This window comes from Peromyscus leucopus, chromosome X (assembly GCF_004664715.2).
Source record: "Peromyscus leucopus breed LL Stock chromosome X, UCI_PerLeu_2.1, whole genome shotgun sequence".
Lineage (NCBI taxonomy): Eukaryota > Metazoa > Chordata > Mammalia > Rodentia > Cricetidae > Peromyscus > Peromyscus leucopus.
Window position 1 is genome coordinate 100,020,637 of NC_051083.1, and position 24,632 is coordinate 100,045,268.

Genomic DNA, 24,632 nt, shown 5'->3' on the forward strand with positions numbered 1-24,632 from the left:
CCCCACAAGCCATAACACTGACAAAAATGAAGAAACACAAGGCAACAAAAAGCTTAGCAAGTAAAGGAGTTTGCTATGCTAGCCCGACGACCTTAGTGTGAGAGCCAAGTCCCAGGGTGGAAGGAAAGAACTGACTCTTGAAAGTTGTCCTTGAACCTCCACATGAGGTCCTTGACATGTGTGTGCACGCACACGCACACGCGCGCATGCACGCACACACACACACACACACACGCACAAACAATAATATTTTTAAATGAAATGTTACTTATAACTAACACAGGGGATTCCCATGTTTTTACTGTGTTGTGCATAAGTTCTGAACTTTTCAAGTATAGTCCCTGGCAGTTCTTAATTTTCAGTCTTATAGCATCTTTTTCTTTTGTGAAATGGGATACTCACAGAACTGGGGATGTATTTAAAGCTTCCTTCATTCTTATTTGTGGTGAATACTTTCACCCAGAATTCAATTTAAAACAACAATCCACAAAACCATGAAATCTCATCTTCCTAGATTTGGCAGTATCTCCTTAGGTTAGTTCAAGTTGCAAGATGATGTTATTTTATGTTCCCCATAGGCTCAGTTATCTGAACACTTAGTTGCCAGTGGTGGTGCTGAGTAGGGAGGTTGTGGAACCTTTGGGAGGCTGAACCTTGCTGGAGGAAGTATGTTACTGGGACAGACTTTGCGAGTTTATATTCTCACTGTACTTCTTGTTTGCTCTCTTGATTCCCACATGCCAATAAAGGTGTTATCAGGCAGAAAAAAAATCTGATGATGTTATTTTATCAGTGCAACACTGAATAAAATCTGACTCATCTCTTGATTTCTTTACATACAGAATTCTCACCATATATTTATGTGAAAACAAAATGATTACTAGAGTATAGTAAGTTTACTATCTGCTAAGGGTTGGTGCACCATAAAGTGTACCTAAATGCAATAATGAAGATGAGCATGTTTCACACATGTGTAATGCCAGTACTTGAAAGGCTGAGTCAGGACTATCACATGCTAAGCCTATGATGCGCCAACTTGAGATACATAACCAGTCCCTGATCAAAACCCCAATAATATCAGGACAAACACTGTTTTGCAATAGGTTGTATTTCAAATTTGAAGAGAAAATGAGTTTAATATGGCTCATTCTGGGTGACTCTATGCCTGGAAAAGGTAGCTTAACAGAGGGTCTCTTCATAAGAATAAGCTTCCTTGTTCAGATCCGTATGGAAGCTCTGAAATACAAAAGAGCTCCATCACTAACAAATCATTAAGAATACAATTTCACTAATATTAACAACTCAGAATATAACAAGCAGAGAACTGAAACATATCACCTGCTTATCACCAGTTCTATCTTTACAACACACAATATTAAGATCTTTTTCTCCAAACACAGTTTTTCCTTAAAGTCTACATCATAGTTGGTTTTAAGCATCAACTTGACACAACTTTAAATCATCTGGGAAGGAGATCTCAATGAGAGATTTTCCAGGTCAGGTTGACCTGTGCTCACATTTGTGAGAGATTATCTTAATTCCATTAACTGACATGGGAAGAAGACCCATCCCATTGTGAGTGGCACGGTTACTTTGACTTGTATCCTGAGCTGTGTAAGAATGGAGAAGGTAAGGTGAACGGTAAGCACGACTACATTTATTCCTCCTTGTTTTGGCTGGAAATGTGTGTGACCAGCTGTTTCAAGTTCCTGTCACCTATCTCACCTTCCCCTCCCGATCCTGTTTGTCTCCTGGAGTTCAAGCCCTGGACTGTTTTCTAATCTACAGATCTGTAACATTTCATGTTCTAGATTTTCCTTCCATTTTGACAAAATTCACCACCACTCCCCCAAATGTGGCTTTCTAGTATCAAATTTGGATGACTATCTTCTGATGATATCATCATAATGTGTATAGAATCAATTGTACCTCATAGTGAGCAGGCTAAAGTATAAAATGCAGGTCCATGAGTTTTGAATGCATTATTTTTGTGTGTCTGCTGTTTAAGACATGATATAACCTTAAAAAACTTACCAGTGTCGGTTCAGGTTCTTCCTTCTCCACAATCAGGCAAAGAAGTAATAAAAGGAATACAAAGAAAAGATAAACTGGTACTTTGAAAATAATGTAAGTCTATCAATTCTGAATGCATTACGTTTATGTGTCTACTGTTTAAGACATGATATAACCTTTAACAACTTACCAATGGTGGTTCAGGTTCTTCCTTCTCCATAATCAGGCAGAGAAGTAATAAAAGGAATACAAAGAAAAGACAAATTGGTACTAAGAAAATAATCTTTGAGTCTGGCCCTTCGAAACCTAGGATTAAAAAAATCATAATAAAAGGAGAAATGTTAAAGTTTTATAAAGACCTTTGAAATTTAATTATTTCATAAATCCACTGTCAGTATTGCATAAACAGAGTTCAGCTGACATACTTACCACTGCACCAACACCACGGTTGGGTCTGAGGTTAGCATTCCTTTTGTTTGTGAACTTTTCATACAGAAGAAACTACTTTGCTGAACTGTGACATCTATCCCATTTAGAGTAGAAAAATAACTCCCGAAGCACATATGATTTTGCTTATTTTGTGACATTTTTCATTAAAAACACACAAGAGCCAAGTGATTAAACAAATAAGTCCTATTATCTCCTAACTCAGGAACAAGTTCTGATCTTTAATAAAGATACACATGAGGGTAATGACGCTAACTTAACAAGGTCACCTCTTAAAATTTGTCTCATACTTTAGAGGCTGAACTGAAGAACAAAAGGTGACTTGGCTGTTTGGCATTTAGATGTGACATTTCCTTTTTTCTCTCTCTTTTGTGTTTTTTCTTTTGTTTTAGCACACTAGTTGGTCGAATGTTAGGCAAGCATTTTAGTACCAAGAGATTACTAGACCCAGGAGTGAAGCGTTAATGTTGCTTCTGCATCTTGAGAACTATCAGTGGTGATACTTTAAACAAATCTGTCCTTCCAAGTCTGGTTTCTCTGACTTGTTTTTGAATAACATACAGCATGTCACCTTTTAGAGCCAGACCTATAAATCTACCCCATCTCAATTTGTCTTTGTCTTTTTCCCTTCAGAACTTAGTTGTTTCTATAAAATTGTGAGTCAAATTCTAATACTTAGGATAGTAAAGATTTACAGGGGTAATTTCCAGAGAAGTAACGAACAAGAAAATTCTCCCGACATGGAAAATTAACAAGGTCAGGGCAGACAGTTCTTTTCATGAGGCTCTGTTTGTGTTCTCTAGTCAAGACAATTCCTAAGGAAGTTATTTTATTGCCAAATTATTGTACTACTCGCCGCCCCCCCATCAAGTCCAGTGTGTGTTGCCCAACTGTTGTGGGAATGGGACATGGAGGGTCAAATGATCAGGGCTCATGTTATTAAAGAAAGCTGACACTCCCTCTCCCAGCAGATATAAAATGCCAACTCAAAGTTAGGAGGATCGAAAGGTGAGGGTGGATACGGGAAGAGTTAAGGGGTTTAATATGATCAAAATGTATCACATAAAATCCTCAAAAAATAACAAAAATAGTATTAAATATGTAATTTTCCTTTAAAAAACCCTTCTGAGGGCATGAATGTAGTCAGTGATGTGAGCTCAAATTTTCACTCTCCAGAACTGCAGGGGAATAAATATATGATTTTAAACTAAATATATGTATATATGTATAATATATATAAACATATGCATACTTGTAATTTTCCTGTTATCTACAACTTGAAATACCCAACAAGAAATGTATCCTAAAAACATAAAACTACAAGCAACTCCAAAAATAATTTGTTCCTAACTTATAAATCTAAATTAAGAATCTACCAAGAGATACCTGTCAGGACAAAACAAATCTCAGTCATCAAATTCCTAGTGAGATTATATGTAATGGAAAAAGATGTACATTTTGATAATGTGGTAAAGAAAAATCACCAAGTCCACTTTATACAAATTATGGACTAATGACAAAATATAATTCACGACAACAAAAACAACAACAACAACAACACACACACACACACACACACACACACACACACACACACACACACAAACATTTTCCAGATTTCTGATAGTGGAAATGAAAATGAAAACTGTAGAAGCAGTAACAATGTTCTCTCTGATCACACACATCTCTTACTTGAACTCCTCCTACCCTGACTATTTTCCTCCATATTCCCTAGTTGTTGTACAATACATTTTGCTTCTTTATTATTTATGTCTTCCCAGCTTGGGAATAACATAGACTTGACAAGAGTAATAATTACTTCTGGATATCCAGCCCTTGGAATCTGATATATAGTAGGTACCCTAAAAATATTTAATTAACAAAATTGAACAGTGATCCTGCTGTATTTGTAGGTAGGTAGAATCAAAGATTCCAGTCTAGTCAAATTATGTGAAAGAGTAACAATTGATAAAAAGATTATTGTCTACATTTGTACATTTATTACAGCTGCATCCATATATGAATACCTAAACAAGCAATGCTGAAGTGATTTTCTTCAATTTTGCATAATTATCAGTAATTTGGTTTGGTTGGTTGGTTGGTGGGGATTTTTTTGTTGTTGTATTGTTTTGTTTTTCAAGACAGGGTTTCTCTGTGTAGTCTTAGCTGTCCTGGAACTCACTCTATAGACCAGGTTGGACTCAAACAGAGATCCACTTGCCTCTGCCTCTCAAGTCCTGAGATTAAAGGTGTGCTACCAGGCCCTGGCCTCAGTAATTTACAATGATGTTAATATATTCTAAAACATATTATGTGTCACCTTCTAGGCTTTTAAGTTTACATCGCTATGAAATTTGAATATCTCTTTATTATCATAAATCACTTCCATACTAAAGGGATTGTTTTCCCTAATTACAGAATTTGTGATGGTAGGTTGTAATTGTCAGCTTGCTGTGCCGTACAATCATCTGGGGAGAGAGCCTTATGAGAGGTTGTTTGGAGCAGGTTGGCCTATTGGCATGCCTGTGAGCATTTTCTTATTTGTGCTAACTGAGGTGAGACTACCCACCCTGGATATGGCAGCATCATTTCCTGGGACAGGCCCTTGACTGAATAAAAATGAGAGAGTTGTCTGAGCAGTAGTCAGATGCACACTCATTGCTTTCTTCTCTCTCTCTCTCTTTTTATTTTTTATTTTATTTTATTTATTTATTTTTTTTTTTTTGGTTTTTCGAGACAGGGTTTCTCTGTGTAGCTTTGCGCCTTTCCTGGAACTCACTTGGTAGCCCAGGCTGGCCTTGAACTCACAGAGATCCGCCTGGCTCTGCCTCCCGAGTGCTGGGATTAAAGGCGTGCGCCACCACCGCACGGCTGCTTTCTTCTCTTTACTGTTGCTGTGAGGGGTGGATTTAAATTTCTGCCAACTAGACTTCTCTGCCTTGATGGACTGTGTAACCAGGAACCATGAGCTGAAGAAGCCCTTCTTCCCCAAACTGCTATTGGCAGGATGTTCTAATCACAGCAACAGACATGAAACCAAACGTCTCAATTAGAAAAACTACCAGTACTTAGTATTAGATGCTTGGAGTCAGATGCACCCCTTACTTTTAAAGTTCTGTTCTTGTGAAAATTGAAAGCACAAAAAATGTTGACTAAAATGGACTCTGGACCTCCCCCCAAGAAGGTCTATGAAATGTTCATTGCAGACAAACAAAAAATACTCCTATTATAGCATAATAAGACTCCTACTTCCAAATGAATATTAGATTTTCAGTAAGCCTTTCATCTATTGAGATACTTGCTCTCTCCTCATTGATAAATGATGCACAAGACCCTTTAAGCTCCAATTTACAAGCACACTGAGCGGAAATAACTTTTGCTAGCAAACAGTCCCAAGATAATTGGTTCCTATCCTTTTAGTGCATACCTTCCCAGCATTCCTCTTCACTCCATTCACTCCAAATTCCATCATCTGCGCAATATATATTGACTTTACTTCTTACAAAAAAGCACAGTTCTTCACTATCATTTGCTCTCTTTTTTCAGCTTCATGTCGTTTTTATCTGTGGCAGACTGAAAGCCAAGAAAAAAATACAGTGTGTTTATTTGACCTAAGTACAACTGCAGTGATTTCATCTCTCAGCTTCAAAATGGTTTGGGACATAAAACACCTGCATTGAGATACTAGAAAGGTATAATCCTAGCTCATCGCTGTACACTGATTTTTGAAGTCATTTTTCTTCCACTTCGTATTTGTACTTAATTTTATCTTTTGTCCTATCACAATAATTGGTTACTTGTAATAAAAAACAGTATATGTAATATGTCACAACTGTACATAGTTTGATGTCCATAATGTTGTCCATAATATATCCATATTAGTGTCTGATATTCCAGGTTGTATAAGGGGAAAAAGTAAGGTTACATAAGATGAGTTACTGAAAGAAAAAAAAAAAACTTCATGTGAATGCAGATTTTCGGAAAACTGGAATGTCCATATTCAAACTGTATTCACTACTCTTTTTGTTCTGATTTACTTTTGAAGGCCCACGTAGTAGTCCTCAGGAATTGGCACAAGACTGCCACTTCAGATATGAGATTACCACAAAATATTCAAAAGCTCTCATAAGAATCACATGAGAGAAAAAAAAGAAAGAAATTATTTCAGGTTTCCTCTTCAAAGTGCTACAGAGTTCTTCTCATAAGCTATGATTGCTTTTCATTTACTTAACTTATCTTCAGAGCATAGAGAATATGTAGTATAGACTTAAGTGGACTGGGACTCAGGTTTTGAGTATACATCTATTTGACTGTGAAATCAATTCCCCTTCCTGGAACAAGGATACTAACTCATTACCATTCTTCTCTTCTATATATGAATTGAATCATTGAGAACCAGTAGTTCACCTTCTTGTCTCTACCAATCTCTAAATTGGAAACAAATAAATCAAAGCAACATACACCAACGTGGGCTTAAAGAAGTCACCAAATCCTTGATGTTTGGAAGTAATTAATTTCACAACCATCATCCCTGTTACAAGCCCCACTTCTCTAGAAAATCTCTTACACTCCTGAGGACTCTTAATTTTGACCTCATGGCTGTATCTCAAGAAGTGATTTCTGTGTTCATGTGTGGTTTTGTAATTTAATTTATTAAGACAAAATTGGAAACAAGTAACTAGACTGTCTCCAGGGTCTTCTGCAACTTTAAAATTGGCATGATTTAGTTGTACTTTTTAAAAATATTTCCTTTGTCCACTGGATTTGACCTTCTGGAAAGTAAACAGAAATACTTGTCATGGTCCATCGCTCTTTTGAGCAGCAACAGATTTGGACTCTCCGGTACCCTGTTGTAATTCAATGTTAGTTTTGATTTCAGCAGGTAAGTACAGCATACCTCCTGGGAAATCCCGTCTTCTCGGACCACCAGTTGGTAAGTGTAACACCTCGGTGGAATGGGCCCTTCAGGTATGCTCCATTTCATTCTCATCTCAGTGGGATTCTCCACGCTGATATGAAGGAATTCTGGTGGCAACGGTTTAACTAAAAAGCAGAAGGCAACCGTTTCAACATGAAAGTCGCTAAGTTAGCAGCAGCCCTCACCCAAAGCTGGGGACACTCCAACACAAACTTTCAGGGACAAATTAAGTGGCTCAAGATTATTCTCATAATGTCACTGAAAATCAACGTTGCTTGCCAATCAAGATGAACTTCTTGAGAAATTTGGTTATTTGGGAAACTCACTTTTGCTCATTTGTTCTTGATAAATTCTACAGTGATTAATATTTAAGGCCAATAGGAAAAATATGAAGACCCAAATTATTGCAATCATTGCCCCATTTTGCAACTTTTTAAACTGCAACCAAACCACCACTACTATTATTATTGTGAATACTTTCTAACTAATCATATGATCCATACATCTGACAAATTGCACCAGGGTGTTGTGTGGTCTTCCACTGTCTTCATGTGCATGACAAGGACATTGAAACAGAGAGACCTTAAGTCAATCACCCAAACTCATACAATTAGAAAATGGTAGACCCCAGGGTGTGGAGGCACATGCCTTCAGTCCCAGCACTTGAGAAGCAGAGGCAGGCGAATCTCTGAGTTCAAGGCCAGCCTGGTCTACAGAGTGAGTTCCAGGACAGCCTGTGCCATACAGTCAGACCCTGTCTTAAAAAGAAATAAAGAGAGAAAGAATCAGAGAGAAAAAGAGAGAAAGGGAAAGTAAGGAAGGAAGAAAGGAAGGAAGAAAAACAGAGAGAGAAAGAAAGAGACAGAAAGAGAGAGAGAAAGAAAGAGAGAGAAAGAAAGGAAGGAAGGAAGGAAGGAAGGAAGGAAGGAAGGAAGGAAAGGAAGGAAGGAAGGAGAAGGAAAGGAAAGGGAAGAAAAAAAGAAAAAGAAAATGGTAGACCCAGATTTCAAAGCAAGGTCTATCCAGTTCTAGAACCTCTCATTCTTACATCTGTTGGAATGAAGAATACAAATTCAGAAGGCATAAAAATGTTTTGGTTTTCAATGGTTTGTCATTTGAAACCAAGGTTAATAGAATCTACAATTAGTAATTCACTGACACTAAATAGAAGAGACTCTTTCAAACTGGAAAATGAATTGTGATCTCTAAAATGAAAGCTATTTTATATTTCACTCAATAACGTCTCTACATCCTCATCTACTCTACAGCCTTTATGTTTCCTGCTTTGCACTTCAATCGCTGTTGTAAATCTCATTCTCTCCTCTTGCCTCTCCTGCTCCCTTAGAAACAGCCAAAACTAGGATGAATGGACTTGTAGTTCACATTATTTGTTCACATCACCTATATTTTGAAGTTGAAAAACGGTATAGCTGGATCTGATAGGTTCCATGTTTGAGGATCCATTAACACAGATAAAAAAGTCTTTATAGTCTGATGACACCAAGTTGGAAAGTTTGCATCCAACATTTTTTTGATTATCTCGGAGATAATTGGAACACTGCAAGGCATGATCCAAGCCTTCATACCTATAGCAAAAGAAATAGTTCAGGAATTGTTTATTAGCATCTTTTTTTTATCCCAGTGATCAGTTTTAAATCATCTTATGATATTATCTGAAATGTACATATGAGCACAATATATTGATTCAGTAGATTATATATATTTGTATATAGATAAATAAACACATACACATATATACATGTGTAGCAATACCAATTTTTAAAAGAGGTCATGAATTTGAGAGGTCATAAGAGCAGTTGTAGGGAGGAGAGGGAAAGGTAGAAACAATGTAAATATGGTACTTATGTACAACATTCTCAAAACAAAGTTGTTATAAAAAGGATACAATATGGAGAAAAATGCTATTTGCTACATGCAATGATAAGTACTGTATATTCACCAGCAAGAAAAACAGACATAGTTGATTTCATGGAGCTTCAGTTCAATATGAATCTTCATAAGATCTCAAAGAAACTCAAGTATCATTATTCTTGAATTTAGTTTTTGTCGACTCATCAAAGATTTTGCATCAAAGATTTGCAATAGTAAGGTAGTCTTGATAATATTTGACTGAGAAAATGATTTGAAGTGAAAGCAGATTTAAAAGCAGATATAAAACATTCCTACGTTTAGGAAATAAAAAGAAATCTTCTACAATACAAGCCTGAGAAAAACCAGCTAGAGAAGGGGGTGAAACGAACAAGGTAAAGTAGTTTGTCAAGTACAGTGTAATTTTCCCTTTGTCCTTTAAGATTAGCTTTGTTCCAGCAATGCAGCTGATGGAAATGGAAGTTGTTAGCAACTGATTCATAAAGTAATAATTCCTGATATATTTTTCTAAAGACTAGCTTGTAGTGAAAAATGTGATTTTGGCTTAAAAAACAGCCAGAAATCCCTTCTGAAATGAGACCAACACAGCAGCTGTTAAGGAGCTACTGAAAATATCTAGACTCTGTTAAGTGAACTTTATACCAAGTGTCCTACTTTAGGAAAGTGTTTATAATTTGTATTCTCTTGGTTAAATTGCCTGCTTACAGCTTGGGAGACTTTTTAATCTATGACTGACTTTGTTTATTTATTGTGCTTTGACACAGGATTTCACTATACACTAACCTGGAACTTAGTATGTAGCCCAGGGACCTAGTGTTAAACTCATGATTGTTATAAGTTACCCTCCCAAACTCTGGGATGACAGGTATACATCACTATGTCCAGTTGATGCTCCAGTTTACAAAGACTGACTAGTGCCTTTTTGTCAGTGAAAATGATTCACAATCTGTGAAATGTTAAGGTTTATTCCTCCTCATTCCACTAAGTAAGGATAAGGTTATGTTAAGCATGAGTGACAACGTGAAATGTGTCTTCCTCTTTTGTTTGTTGTATCTTTTAAAATCAAGGGCAATGTTTTTCATTTAATAAATGTTTAATATTTATTGATTTAGTGACCAAAAAATTAGAAATGTATCCATCCAATTCAAGATATGGAAAGTCAAACATTTCCCCCAGAGGAATTGTCTACCCAGATACCTGCTGCCAGAGAAGGGTTTAGAGCCCAACTCTCAAAAGCATTAATCCTTTATACCCGATCATTTTTATATCATGTCTTTCTTTTATAAGACACAATCACAGTTTGAGCTTAAAGATCACAAATACTACAATTTTGTCTTCTCTTGCTCTTTCTTTAGTAAATGCATAATTTCTGATGTTTTTCCATTTATCAATGTTATCATCGTTTTCATTCATTTAGTTAACATTTAGCATTAATCTATTGTGAGTGTGGCCTTCTGTAGTTAGGTAAGAATTGGATCACATCCACCAATCTTTAAATAACTTGAGGAAAAGGCATCTTTGGTGACACACATCTTTAATCCCATCACTCAGGAGGCAGAGTCAGGCGGACCTCTGTGAGTTCAAGGCCAGCCTGGTCTACAGAGTGAGATCCAGGACAGGCACCAAAACTACACACAGAAACTCTGTCTCTTGAAAAACAAAAAAGGCGTCTTTAAAAAGGTGTGGGGGTGCTAGAGAGATAGCTCAGTGATTAAGAGCACTGGCTGCTCTTCCAGAGGACCTGAGTTCAATCCTCAGCAACCACATGGTGGCTCACAACCATCAATAGTGAGATCTGGTGCCCTTTCCTGGCCTGTATATACATAATAAATAAATCTTTAAAAAAAAGAACTTGAGGAGACAAACTATACATAGAGATATGCTTAAGTACCACCTGAACAACAAAGAATGAGCTGTAAGAAGCAATAGTTCAGCAGCAAAGGTGAACAGAAAATGCCATGATCAGCCAAGGGTCAATGAATTTAGCCATTACATAGGCCTGGAAGGATGAAAAAGAACTGGTAAAGGGGTGAACCAGAAGCCAATCCAGATTGCAGGATGCACAAAAGTCATGAAAAAGAATGTAGAGATGAATCAATACTGAACAGAGTACTGATACTGGCCATAGCAGACTACAGTTTTGAAAGGTAGTGATGCAGTGAGGTAAAAACTTGAAAGGCAACCTAGATTTGATCCTGGGCATAATGTGTAGCCACTGGGGTTATACGGTCTAGGGGGTGGTGTACAAAGATCACAAGGAAGAAAAAGGTAGCTACAGTGTGCAAAACAAGCAGGAAGGAAAAATGTTGCAATCAGCTGGGCTGTGATGGCTCACGCCTTCAATCCCAGCACTAGGGAGGCAGAGGCAGGTGGAACTCTGTGAGTTCGAGGACAGCTTGGTCTGCAGAGTGAGTTCCAGGACAGCCACCGCTGTTACACAGAGAAACCCTGTCTCAAAAAAATGAAAAAAAAAATGCTGCAATCAGAGCAAATACCATTTGGGAGGTCATGGCAGTCATCCAGGTAAGGAATGGGAGGAGTCTAAAGGAAGGTTCTTACAGTAGATGTGGGAAATGAAAAAACAGATGTGCAACTTAGCAAAAGAATGTCAGAATGTGGTGATGTCTTACCACAATGCATTAAGAACTGGCTGCTGGCAGAGCGGACTGTGTTTTCACTGATCAGTCACCCATGCTCTACACTTACGCCCACACAGGTGGCCCTAGTTAAACTCAGATGACCACAACATGAGAATTAAAACAAAGAGGCAATAGCAGGAGGCGGCTTGTTGAGAGGGAGGGAAGGAAACAAAGGGGGAGGGGGAGTGTGACCAGAATGTATTAAACATTAAACATGCACAGGAAATGAAATCTTTAAATGGCTCTACATGTAAAAGCTTCAGGAACAGACACAAAAGAAACAGCAAAAAGATTCAGTTTAACAGATAACTGCTTTTAAAAGCTAAGTGTATAAAATATATGCAAACTTTTAAATTATAAACCCATCTATGTGTAGGATATAATATTTCATCCTGTATAGAAATAGTCACAGGATGGATGCCTTGCAGTTATATTCAGCCTGAAATTCTCACATAATTATGAATATCATCATAAATATAACTCTGGTGAAGAAAGTGGTGGTAATTCAGTTGGAATATAGTTGATTGTACTGTGAGCTAATCTTGACAGGGATTCTAAGTATAAAACTACTTACCAGAAAAACATAGTATAGTTGGTATCAGAATGTGCTACCTTACCAGGCTTCCAAGAGCAAACCAAATACTGCCAGTTATAATATATACACTTCATATCCTGAATTTTCGTTTCCAGGCTTCCTAAGAAATGAACAAACTATGAATACTTGAGAGACGTGGTGACAAATCTTCTGTGTAATCACTATGCAATTTTATTTCCTTTGGCCCTGCTACTCCATTTAGCAATCAGCATAATGAGAAACAGTGCAAAAGGAAGCTATCAGAGATCACTTCACTGTAAAGAGGATATTGCAAAGTTGAAAACATTTGAGGGCTTATTTACTGACGCTAGTTTATGTCTAAGTATTAAATTATTACAAGATGTTCTCAGCGATTGAGCAAATACCCATTCATGTTTACTAATATGGCTCCATGCTGAGACTCTACTGATAAGATGTAGATTTACTAAAAAACAAAGTTTGTTGGTTTAATGAGTTCAGAAACTCAAGACACTTAGGCTAAGAAAGATTCTATTTTATGTCTGATCATCACATGATTTACTGTGTATACAATCATCTAAATAAGGGTTAGGGAACTTATTCTCTACATGGATTTTTTCTGAGAGTATGAAATGTGAATAAAGAGACTTCGTTTTAACCTGCATCTGATATCCCATAGGAAGCTTCCATCCATGAACTTTGAACTTCTGATCCATTTGTACACTGCTCTGACAAATGCGTACGTATCTTTCCTTCAATGCCTTTGTTAAGATCAAACCCATCCTTGTAAATTAGATTCCTAGTAATGATGGTCTATTTGATAAAAAGATGAAACACAGTCCATTTTAGAAATATATGGAAAGGTGATCCACATTAGTAAGACTCAACAATTATTAAAATCTAAGATAATTATTTGCTGTAGTACCCCAGATGTATTTCTGGCAGAGATCACCTCTGTAGATGATATTATTTGATAAGGTCATTTGAAACAAACAAAACAGAAAACATTTAGTAAGGGGAAAGACTCTGTGATGGGACATGAGCTGTTAACAACTTGGAGTTAAATAATAATTTTCAACAATATGTGTATTGCATGGCCAATGATTTGTCACTTTCAGGAAACTTTCAGGAATCCCATAAAATAGAAAAAGTCTCAGGGGTATCTGAAGAAAACTGGACAATTGGTAAGTTTTTAAAGTATGAATTCATCTATGATAGAGTCTTATGTTTCTGAAACTTACCAAGTATTTTGTCTAAAACTTTGTTCAATAAATATTGAACTTGAATTGCTCATTGAAACTACCTATCTGCATTACAGAGCCAATGGGATACCCTCTGCAACAGAGCTCTGAATGAACACAATAGTTGCTGTATAAATAGTTGACAATTCAATAAGCGTTCAATGAAATCTTGCCATACATGTAAAGAACAATGCCGTGTTCTGTGACGTGCATGTGAAGATTTAACTCAACATCAAATATTTTGTTAGAATTGTAGAAATGAACTGATATAACAAGAAACTGTAAATGTACAGCAAAATACATAAATGTTCTCAAGTTATATGAGACCTAGTTTTCTTTCTTGAACTTCTAAGAGTTGTCTTACTAATGGACAAGGTGCAAATACATTCATGAAGATGCACAGAAACTCACATGACAGCTTTCATATACTGATAGAACAGTTACGGCACATAAAGTAGTGGTTAATAGAGTCAGGGTTAGAAAAGAAAAGATCTAATGATAAGCTCACTCTGATGTTGCAAGCCATGTTTCACTTACCTTCCAATTGTCACTGTCAACATTTCGGTATTTTAACTCATATTCCAATGTGCATTCCTTAAAGTTTTCCATAAGCACAGGAGGTTTCCATTGCAAATAGAGATAACCTAGTAAGCCAGGATCCATTATTTCAAAATCCTGAGGAGGATTAACTGAAATGAAATTAAGAAAATATTTATATTTGTCTTGTATTTTATGATGATATTGTTGAATGTAAGTAATTTTTAAATGCCCATCACCTGATTACTGGATAAAAATTCAAGCATTTCTATGGTGTGATATCATTTAACCATAAAAAGAATAAAGCACTGATAAAAGGTTATAATTAGAAAAATCCTGAAACATTATGCTAAGTGAAGGGAACCTGTCTCATAAAACCACATATCCAGTGATTACATTTAAATACCATAGGTGAAGACATTAGATTAGTGGTCACCAGAGGCACAGGGGTTCTCTGGAAGAGAGTGAAGGAATTCTGGAAATTGATGGCAGTAGTGATTCCATAACTTTGTGGATATACTAAAATAATCTTCAAATGGTACATTAGAAAAGGGAGAAGTTTCTGTTATACAAATAAATCTGTTGAAGTCCATAATTTTCCTGTGTAGCTGTCCTTTGTAAAGAAACTACATAAGCAAAATGTGATTTTTACCTCTCTAGGAACTATGGCTGCACAGAAATACACTTGCTTTGGAACCTTCTTGGTGAACATATACACCAGAATTTGTATAATATTATATAAATGATAGATATATAAATGTTTCTAGTAGTGAGAACCAATCAATAATAATTCAGTATCTTGTTATGATCTACATAAAACATTGTGATAGATGTGAAAAATGGTGGGAAAACATATTTACTATGCCCAAGCACCTTAAAGCATGTCTTGTGAGTAGTCCGTGGAGTTAACTGAATATATAGCTCCCTGAGTTTGGCAAACCAAGCCTTCCTATCAACTTTCTAAGTAACAAGTCGAGTAGCACTATAGTATTGCCTTCATGTTATCATTTGGCTAATTCTCTCTGTTGAATGCTGTTTGATTCAGTACTTCACCTTGACTAGGGATTCTGATCAAACTCTTCATTGAGAATGACACAACATCCTTGTGGTTTTCATCCTTAAGGTTAGAAATCTGTGTCAAATTCAATGTTCCATTAGATGCTGAGAAATTCAGATTATTTGTATATTTTAAACTTCCATTTTCTGTTTTATCCAATTACCATAAGACTCAAGTTGTGCTAGAAGAACATAATTTTCAAATACTTATTCATTTCCTCAAAGAATCCTTACTAGAGGTCTGGAAATTATTTTATAATTTGGCATTTTACCTAAGAGAACATGATCATTAGTTACCTTATACATGTGAGTAACTACCAAAAACATATTTTTTTATATCATGGAAATATTACTAATAACATTATCTACTAGTTTTACACTTCCATGATACAAAGTGAAAACACCATTTGTATTTTTTTTTTTTTTTTTTTTTTTTTTTTTTTTCGAGACAGGTTTCTCTGTGTAGCTTTGCGCTTTCTGACTCACTTGGTAGCCAGCTGCCTCGAACTCACAGAGATCCAACTGGCTCTGCCTTCCGAGTGCTGGGATTAAGGGCATGCGCCACCACTGCCCGGCCCCCATTTGTATTTTTTAAGACTACTCCATTAAAAGGAATTTAATTTATTCATTTACCTTTTATCTCCAAACAATGTCCAATTATTGTGCAAAGAAGAAAGAGACCCAGGCATCTGGTATCCACATCCATAAAAGTCATTTCTCCAGGATTTAGTGTGATGAAGCCTCCACTCTAAGAAGGGAGAAGATAACAGGTTGACTTTATCATACTTAAATAATCGTGTGGGTGAGTGTAACTAATAATATTTCTGGGAGTTCTCAGTGTACTTTCTACTGAGACAAGAAACTGTGCCCCTTGATCCGTGGAAATGGAAATCAACCTCGGACTCAATGCAGTGTACAAGAGGATTCTTGTCCCCTAAGAATCCAAACTAACCCAAATAAAGAAAACTGTAAAACCTCAACCATACACACTTATTGATACTCTGATTAAGATATAGGGGCTGCCAGAAGCCTTCCTACTGAAATCAAACCCAGCAGAATGTCCCTACTACTGCATAGGAGAAATTTGGACACCCGTGTAGTCATAGTAACCATTTCTCCTAGATGTAAACAAAACATGCTGAGGTATGCTGTTTTCTAAGAAAAATGACAGTATTTGAAATAATCTGACTGCTTCACAAATTCAAAAATCTACATGAAGACCTCAGAAAACTAAGAACTTTGTTTTAGTTCTTCATAACTATGAAATCATCACTGTCTGCTCTCCACTATCCCAGATTTGCCCGTTTTTCCTATCAGTACATATCATTGCCACCTCTCAGCCTTTAAGCCTTCCTCACCTCTTCCCTCTTCCATTCTCTCTCCTCATCACAACTCTTAACTCTAACTGATCTTGTCATCAAGGATCTTATACAACTATTCCTGTCTCCAACACATTGTTCACACCACTCACAAGAGGAGTGATACATCTAAAGGGAAAATCGGACTTCTCTTTTTCTCTTCTAAATTCTAACAGCATTTCTTTGCCACAAGATGCAAGGTGAGCTTGTCTAGATCTAAAGAACACTGTTTTTATGATTAAAATTTAAAGGATTAACACACATAAAAATAGCTACTTCATTTTAAAAATCTTTTTTTTCATTTTTAACTTATTTGAGAATTTTATACATGTACATAATGAAATTTAGTAATTTTTGGACCTCCATTTCCCTCTCCTAATCTCCTCCTCCTGCTCAAACACGTCTCAACAATCTTCCGTCTACACTTGTGTCTTCTTTCTGCTTATGACAAACTGAGTTTAGTTAGTGCTGTATACATGAGCATAGATGGGAGATTATTTACTGAGCAGGGGCAACTTATCAGTGGCTACATTACCAACAAAAATGATACACTCTTCCCCAACCACCATTAACTGTTGTGAGTTGCTCAAGAGCTCATTTCCCCGTCTTTGTGTGTCTTATTCAAATAGCCACATCTTCAGTGAGTCCAATGGCTCTGTCATATCCAGATGACATTTTATTGTGTGTCTTGTCATATTCAGGCTCCTTCATCCTTTCTACTGTGTTTCTGAGCTTTGGAAAGAGCTATACAGATATGGTTGTAACAATTAATGAAAAAGAGGATATGAACTAAAAGAGAACAAGGAGGAGTGTATGGGAGATTTTGTATGTAAGAAAGAGAAGGGGGGAGATGGAATTGTTATAATCTCAAAAATAGAAGAAGAAAATTAAATTATAATTTAGGAAAAATTACCATGCTTAATTTTGCACATTTCTCTTTGAATATGTATTCTTGGGACTAACTATTTTCATGGAAATTTGAGAATTAAAGCTTATGCACCTAATGATTTGCGAACCACCTTTCTGCTCTCCTTCACAGTTTAAGTGGAACGTATAGCTCTTCTCTTATTTCACCCTCTTCAATCAGCTCACCTAAAACATTCCAATATTGACAAACTTCAACTGTGACCTATTAGAGTCTTGGGATCAAATTATTGGATCTTAGTAGAAAGTTTTAAAATCATCTGTCTCATTTTTACCCACAGGCTACTGAAATTCGACTCCAGCTATTAAATAACATTTTCTATATCAGTCCAAAACACTTAAGCATACAAATTAGGACAGATGGCTCTTGGAGCCATTTGTGAATAAGTTTTTTACATAAGTTCCTGAGTTACACCTTGGAGCCAGCCTAGGCCTTCCCAAAGGAACAGAAAGACAATCCTATCATTGGCTTCCTGCTTGCAGGACTATCACTAACACACTGAGATTGGCATTCGTGCACTGGCTCCAGGAACTCTGCACAAGGTAGATAGAAACCTGAAGACAAAAGGAAGGGGAAGTAATAAATGCACACATACACAATCTGAAATGTCTCTGACACACTGGACACACATCAAACAACTCATCTGGACAGAAATCCAATTATTTTTTAATCAAGAACTAACAGCCAAAGAGGAAGACTAGTTGTCCTGATTCGCACAACTTGTCAGTGGCAGATGTAGGACTAAAAACCAGGTCTTTGGACATCTTTACAATAACTAGCCACTTCATTTTCTTGACCTAAGAAGTCAGTCTGCATCTATTGTATCAAAAAACCTCACCACACCCAATTTTCCGTAACCTACTGTCCCTACTCAAGCCAGATACCATACCATTTACTTTTTATATCATATTTCTCATATAGGAAAACTTCTACAAATATGCATTGAGTATAGGAGATTTTGTTTGTTTGTATTGTTTTACCTGGTAATATTCAAATAAATCTTTTATTTTGCATAAGAACCAAATAGCAAGTCACAATGTGTATAATAATATTATCTCCTACAATGCATCCTGAGTACTATGCACTTTACAGGTATTTTTTCACACAATTCTTAAAATCATGCTTGGCCATTCGTTCTATTTTATGACATCTTAGAAACTAGAAGCTGAGACACACAGAAGTTGTGCCTCAGGTCACACAGACTGTAAATGCTGAAACAAGGATTTAAATCTAAATAATGTAGAACCAGAGCCATGAACAAAAGTCACTGCTAGGTATTTTCCATGCCTAAGAGCAATAAGAAAGGCAACTTCCTGTTTCTACCCACTTGGTTTTATGTAACACTATTGCTGACACAAGTTCTCATTGGCAGTCTCCTTTGGAATGGCAAACCTACAGTGATTTCCTCTTTTCAGCCTTCCTTCCCCACCTCTTCAAAATATTACAACAAATCTCCTTTGCTCTAAGGTTTGGCTGAGGCTGAGGCTGAAGACTGAACTTAGTGGTAGAAAGTCTCCCTGGCCTGAGCAAGGCTCTGAGTTCCATCACAAGCAAACACATGCACACACAGAGAGAGAGAAAAAAAAAAAAAAAGAAAGAGACAGAGACACAGAGAGAGACACAGAGACAGAGAGAGACAGACAGAGAGACAGACAGAGACAGACAGAGACAGAGAGAGAGACAGAGAGATACAGAGAGACACAGAGAGAGACACACAGAGAGGAGAGTCATTCATGCATTCACATGCACACACATCACGAATTGGCTGGATAATCCTTGCATTACTGGAAAAGCTCCAGGTACTTACCAATAATATGGTTTCTCAAGAAATGTATTATCACAGGCAGTTATCACAAGCCCTCTTTGTCCGCTCCTCTCCACATTAGACACTAAATTGAATCTCTACTGTTTTCCTTTCTGCCAGACAATAAAGAACACTGAAAAACTTAAGATAGGTGTTCCTGAAATAGCTAGAGGGCCAGGACAAAGATTCCACAAATCACAAGCAAGAAAAGCTTCTGGGTGGTGCTAAATGCCATCTAGGGCAAATTTCTAATTACGACAAAGTATTTTAACAGCTCACAATTATTATTTTGGGAAAAGTAATAAGTTTATAGCTGAGAAATTTACTAGTATAAATAACCACCTATTTATAGTGGGCTTACAAGTAAATTATATCTTCCACCTATAAAATAGAGGTAATAAATACAAGCCTGGCTGGGGTTTCTCGCAGATCAAATCAGATTGTGCATATCCAAGTACTCTGAAAATAATAAATTGCTCTATAAACATGAAAGAGGCTTACTTGCAAGGATCTTGTCACTAGTCAGAACTTGAAAATAACTTGCTTCTGTCTTGCCCCCTGTTAGATTTTATACCCCAGTGTTGATAACTAGGCACTTATAATTAATCTCCAGTTTCAAGTACCTTTGCTGATCCCTTATTCTACCTTTATTGATATTTAATGACAATAGTTCTTTGTATTTGTTGAGATTCCTTGAGTTTAAAAGTAGTTTTTTTTTTAAATTGGTTTAGCCAGTAGATTTGAGAATCAGTGTTGCAAATAGTAAGAAAGAAGTGATGTGGTCGGCACAAGGTCCCACAGTTGTCAAAAGCCATAAAGTTTACAACAGGAAGTGAATGGAGGAAGAGACAGAAAATAATTTAAGGCAGTTCTTCTCAACCTTCCTAATGCTGCTACCCTTTAATACAGTTCCTCATGTTGTGGTGACCTCCAACCACAAAATTTCTTCATTGCTACTTCATACTATAATTTTGCTACTGTCATGAATTATAATGTAAGTATCTGAGTTTTCCAATGGTCTTAGGCAATCCATGTGAAAGGACCATTCAACCACCCTCCACCCTGAGGGGTCACGACCCACAAACTGAGAACCATTGTTCTAGTGCAATAATATATAATGTGGTGCTTTGTTGACCCTTTTCTATGTGGGCATAAAGTAGATAATACCTTTATTCTAAACTACCTAAATCACTATAGTTTTTTTCATTGTAGTTGCTTTAAAAGGAAATTCCAGAGACAAATAATTATTTGTTATAAGCAGACTAATAGAATTTTATAGTGTCAATAAGTAGCTTTTTAAAGAATACTTCAGGGTTAAAAAATTAGTGTTACAAAATTTGATATTTTTCTATTCACATTTCATTGTATCTAAAAATATAAAAGGAATTTATAACAGGGCATGGGAAGTAGTAAAATGTTAATATAAGAAAAGGAAAGAGAGAGGGGGGAATTGGATTCCTTGATTAATTGTGATCTGCAGGTGAAATGAGAAACCAATTTGAGGCTCTAATAGCAATTTTGCCATATGACCTTACAAAACATCGTAGGGTCTGTAGTTTACTTAGCCCATACCAAGGGTCATTAAATTTCTCAAGTGTTGATAGCTGGTTTTATCACCTCAATATTAAAAAGGAAGCATTTGAAATTTAGAAAAAAAAACATTTCTGAAGGTCATAAAAGCTAAACAAGCAAAGATGTTTATCTTTTTCGAAATCCCATGCACCTTTTAAACAAAGAACACAGTCTTCCAACCCGTCTTAGAGATGGTCCATTGTCTTTCATACAAGTTATCCCTAGGATGCTGTACTCAATTGCATCAGTTGGTCTGAAGTGCTTCTAGTGCTTCTAGTCATGGTTTTAGGACGTGACTCAAGAGTATGGCATTGTTGGATCACTAATCTTTCAAGTACATCATCCAACAAGTGCAAATTATTCATAGCGCCTGGAGTATGGCCATGACTCAGCATCAGAATCAAAATGTCAGGAAGTTGCCAGGTTTTGAGACCTAATAGCATGCTGAGATTGATTCATGCACCACTAATACTGTAATCAGCCTATGAACTAGTGGTGAGTCAAATATTATGGTGATGTTTTATTTGTGCTGAAATGTGATTTTATTTGTATGTTAATAAATAAAGTTGCCTGGAGATCAGAGGTCATAATCTTTAAGCAGAAGTCTGGTAGTGGTGGCATATGCCCTTAATCTGATCACATGGCAGCCAGAGTCTCTGTGTGTTCATGGACACAGCCAAGCGGTGACATGAACCTTTAATCCCAGTATGAACCATAAAGACCTGGAGGTCTGTATAGACCGGCAATGACGAGGAAATCATGTGGTTGGGTTTAGAGCCAATGAGAAGGTAGAAAAGAAAGGCAATAAAAAGACACACAGGAGAAGGTCTCTCTCTCAGGGGAAGAGAAGGCAGCGACTGGTAAGCTAAGGCTTTAACTCTGTATCTGACTCTGTGTTTCTTATTTACAAAGACCTTTTAGAATTTCATGTACAAAACATAATTTTGATAATTACATGTAAATAACATCCCCCACAATAGATAAGCAGGTAAGGAATTCTGAATATGATTTCACATATATTAAAACAAATAACTTTTAACCACACAAATTTATCATGGCTTCCACCAATCAAATAATGCAAATAATTTCATGCAAAAGTAAGACATAAGGAATATAGGTTCATGCTGAATGATTAAGGTATAGTATGGAAATTAAACACTGGTGGGATCTCTATTTTAACATATCATTTAAGCACTCTGTTAGATACAACATTATTATATTTACATCCCTGCTAAGATTGCATGCTGATATCAGTGTTTACTAATATTTACAGAATATGTTCAACAAATCTTACTAAAGCATAAGAGTCATCTTATTCTTTATTCCCACTTTAGATGGTTTCTGATATGGTATCCTGAGTTCATTTGGCAAGCAAGTTTCCTGAAGTGCTATCCAAGCTACAAAATTTGCCCTAGAGATTCCATGCTAATATCTATATTCAAATCATACATTCAAAAATCACCTCATACATTTCAGCATCTGTGCACAGTTGACACAATTCAAAATTTGTCTCTAATTTGAGCAGATCAAATCTTTATTATTTTATAATCCCACCCAACAAAGCAACAAAATGCTTTTCATATAACCCACTAAAGATCAAGGCTTTACATTTTTTATGTAGGGCATCAATTAGAAAATAATTGTTAAAAATCAGTAAATTGTTATTTTTTAATATACCTTATAGCTGAAGAGCAAAGCACTGTCTTGAGAGAGATCACTGTTCAGGATGTAACAAGCAATCTTCCTCTCCCTCTCTCTCCCTCTCTTTCTTTCCTCTCCTCCTCCTCCTCCTCCACACTCCTCTGATGCTTTCAAAGACTGATTTGTAAATAGTGTGTCCTGTACCCAAAACATTCACATCATGTAACTACTTCAAAGGCAAGGAATAGGCTGTCATCCAGAGCCTCAATACTCACTACAAACACAATGCACAATGTGCAACAGTAGGTTTTAGAATCCTTGCTGATAATTCTACCAGTCTGTTCTTTCATGTCTACAAGGCACAGGCTGAAAAAAACATGGGACTGGTATTTACTAGATCATAATATATTGCATCATATTATGTCTTCAGTTATAGAAAAAGTGTTTGCAAATACAATGAAGTATTTATATAACATGTTTACTTTACAGAAATTAATGTTAGGAGCCTATTATCTCCCATGTACTGTTACAAGTACTGGAGATACAGCATTGAACAATAAAAAATAATTTGCCTTCATTTCTGGTGTTGGAGACAGATGTGTACTCATCAAATAATTATAAATTGTGCAAAAGAAAGCAAAGCAGGATATCAAGAATGAGAATGGTGATGGTCATTTTTGATAAGATCATGAGGGGAATGCCTCTCAGAGAAAATGATATTAAGATTCTCAGTGAGGGACTTAGCCAGGATTAGATACAGGGAAGGAATTTTCCAAGGAGAAGAAATTGCACAATCTAAAGCCCTATAGCAGTAATAAGCTTAGTAGTTCCAGGAATAGCAAGACCAGTGAAACAGCAATAGAAAAGGCTGGTTTGGTATTGTGGTTTGATATGAGGTGTGTGTGTGTGTGTGTGTGTGTGTGTGTGTGTCTGTGTGTGTCTGTGTGTGTCTGTGTTGTGTGTCTGTGTGTGTGTGTGTGTGTGTCTGTGTGTGTCTGTGTCTGTGTATGTCTGTGTGTCTGTGTATCTGTGTCTGTTGTTAATGTTGTTTGCTTTTGTAAATATGGTTTCTAGTCCTGGCCTTAAACTTGCTATATAGTGGAAGCTAGCCTTGAACTCCTGATACTCTCATTTCCATCTTCAAAGTGCTGGAATTAGAGAAGTTTGCCATCATACCAGGCTTGAGATTAGGAAAGGTTGAAAGATAATTTCATCTACTTAGGTGTGCAAGGGGATGTTGCAGTAGTGAATATATCATTTATTTGTAGTGAAACGGGAAGCAGCTGGACACTATGAGCATATTGATGTGATATAAATTATATTTTGCTTTAATTATTTATGTGTTAGTGTATGCATGCATATGTGCATAGCTATATATGTATGTGTGCACACGTATTGTGGAGGCCAGAGGTTGACATCAGTTATCTTTTTCAGTCACTCTCCATTGTCCTTTTTCAGACATGGTCTCCCACTGGATCTGGATCTTGCCAATTTGTCTAGTCTGGTAGGCCAGCAAAACCCAGGAATCCTCCTCCATCTGCTTTCCCAGCACTGGGATTACAGAAGACCCATGGCCATCTGCCAAACATTTTCATAGGCTGGGATCTGAACACAGGTCTTCATGCCTGTACCGCAAGCATATCAATGGTGGAATCACCTCCCCAGCCTCATAAATTGTATTGTAGAAAACTAGTGCATAAAAGGAAATGGTAGAACAATGACTCAGAGTAAAGCACTTAGTGAATTGGAACAGGTTGACAGCAGTGACGACGCAGGGATAATTTACTGGTGTATTGAGTATGGGTGACCAAAGTAGAATGCCTCTATTTCAGAATAGGCAACTGATACTTATTTCTGGGACCTGAAGACGATAATTAAGAGTTCAGTTTGTAATAGTTCCATTTAATCTGCCTGAATAATAATGGTAGAATTAGGTGGATAGTGACTTTACAGAGTACCGGAAGGACATTGCTGTAAGTACAAGTTTGAGAGCCATGAAACACTCAAAGTACTTAGGCACAAATGGAAGTTACTAAGA

At 36.6% G+C, this 24,632-nt stretch overlaps 1 protein-coding gene across 1 annotated transcript; it reads right to left on the reverse strand.

Annotated features, from left to right (window-relative positions):
* Positions 1-1,090: 1,090 nt before the first annotated feature.
* Il13ra2 (interleukin 13 receptor subunit alpha 2) lies at positions 1,091-22,732 on the reverse strand. Its single transcript, XM_028858489.2, is given in 12 exon segments — positions 1,091-1,236; positions 2,035-2,058; positions 2,204-2,319; positions 5,888-6,002; positions 6,004-6,033; positions 7,358-7,503; positions 8,780-8,964; positions 12,482-12,602; positions 13,120-13,273; positions 14,239-14,390; positions 15,928-16,042; positions 22,631-22,732. Coding segments are annotated over 11 exon segments (1,182 nt in total). The 5' UTR covers positions 16,010-16,042; positions 22,631-22,732; the 3' UTR covers positions 1,091-1,179.
* Positions 22,733-24,632: the final 1,900 nt, after the last annotated feature.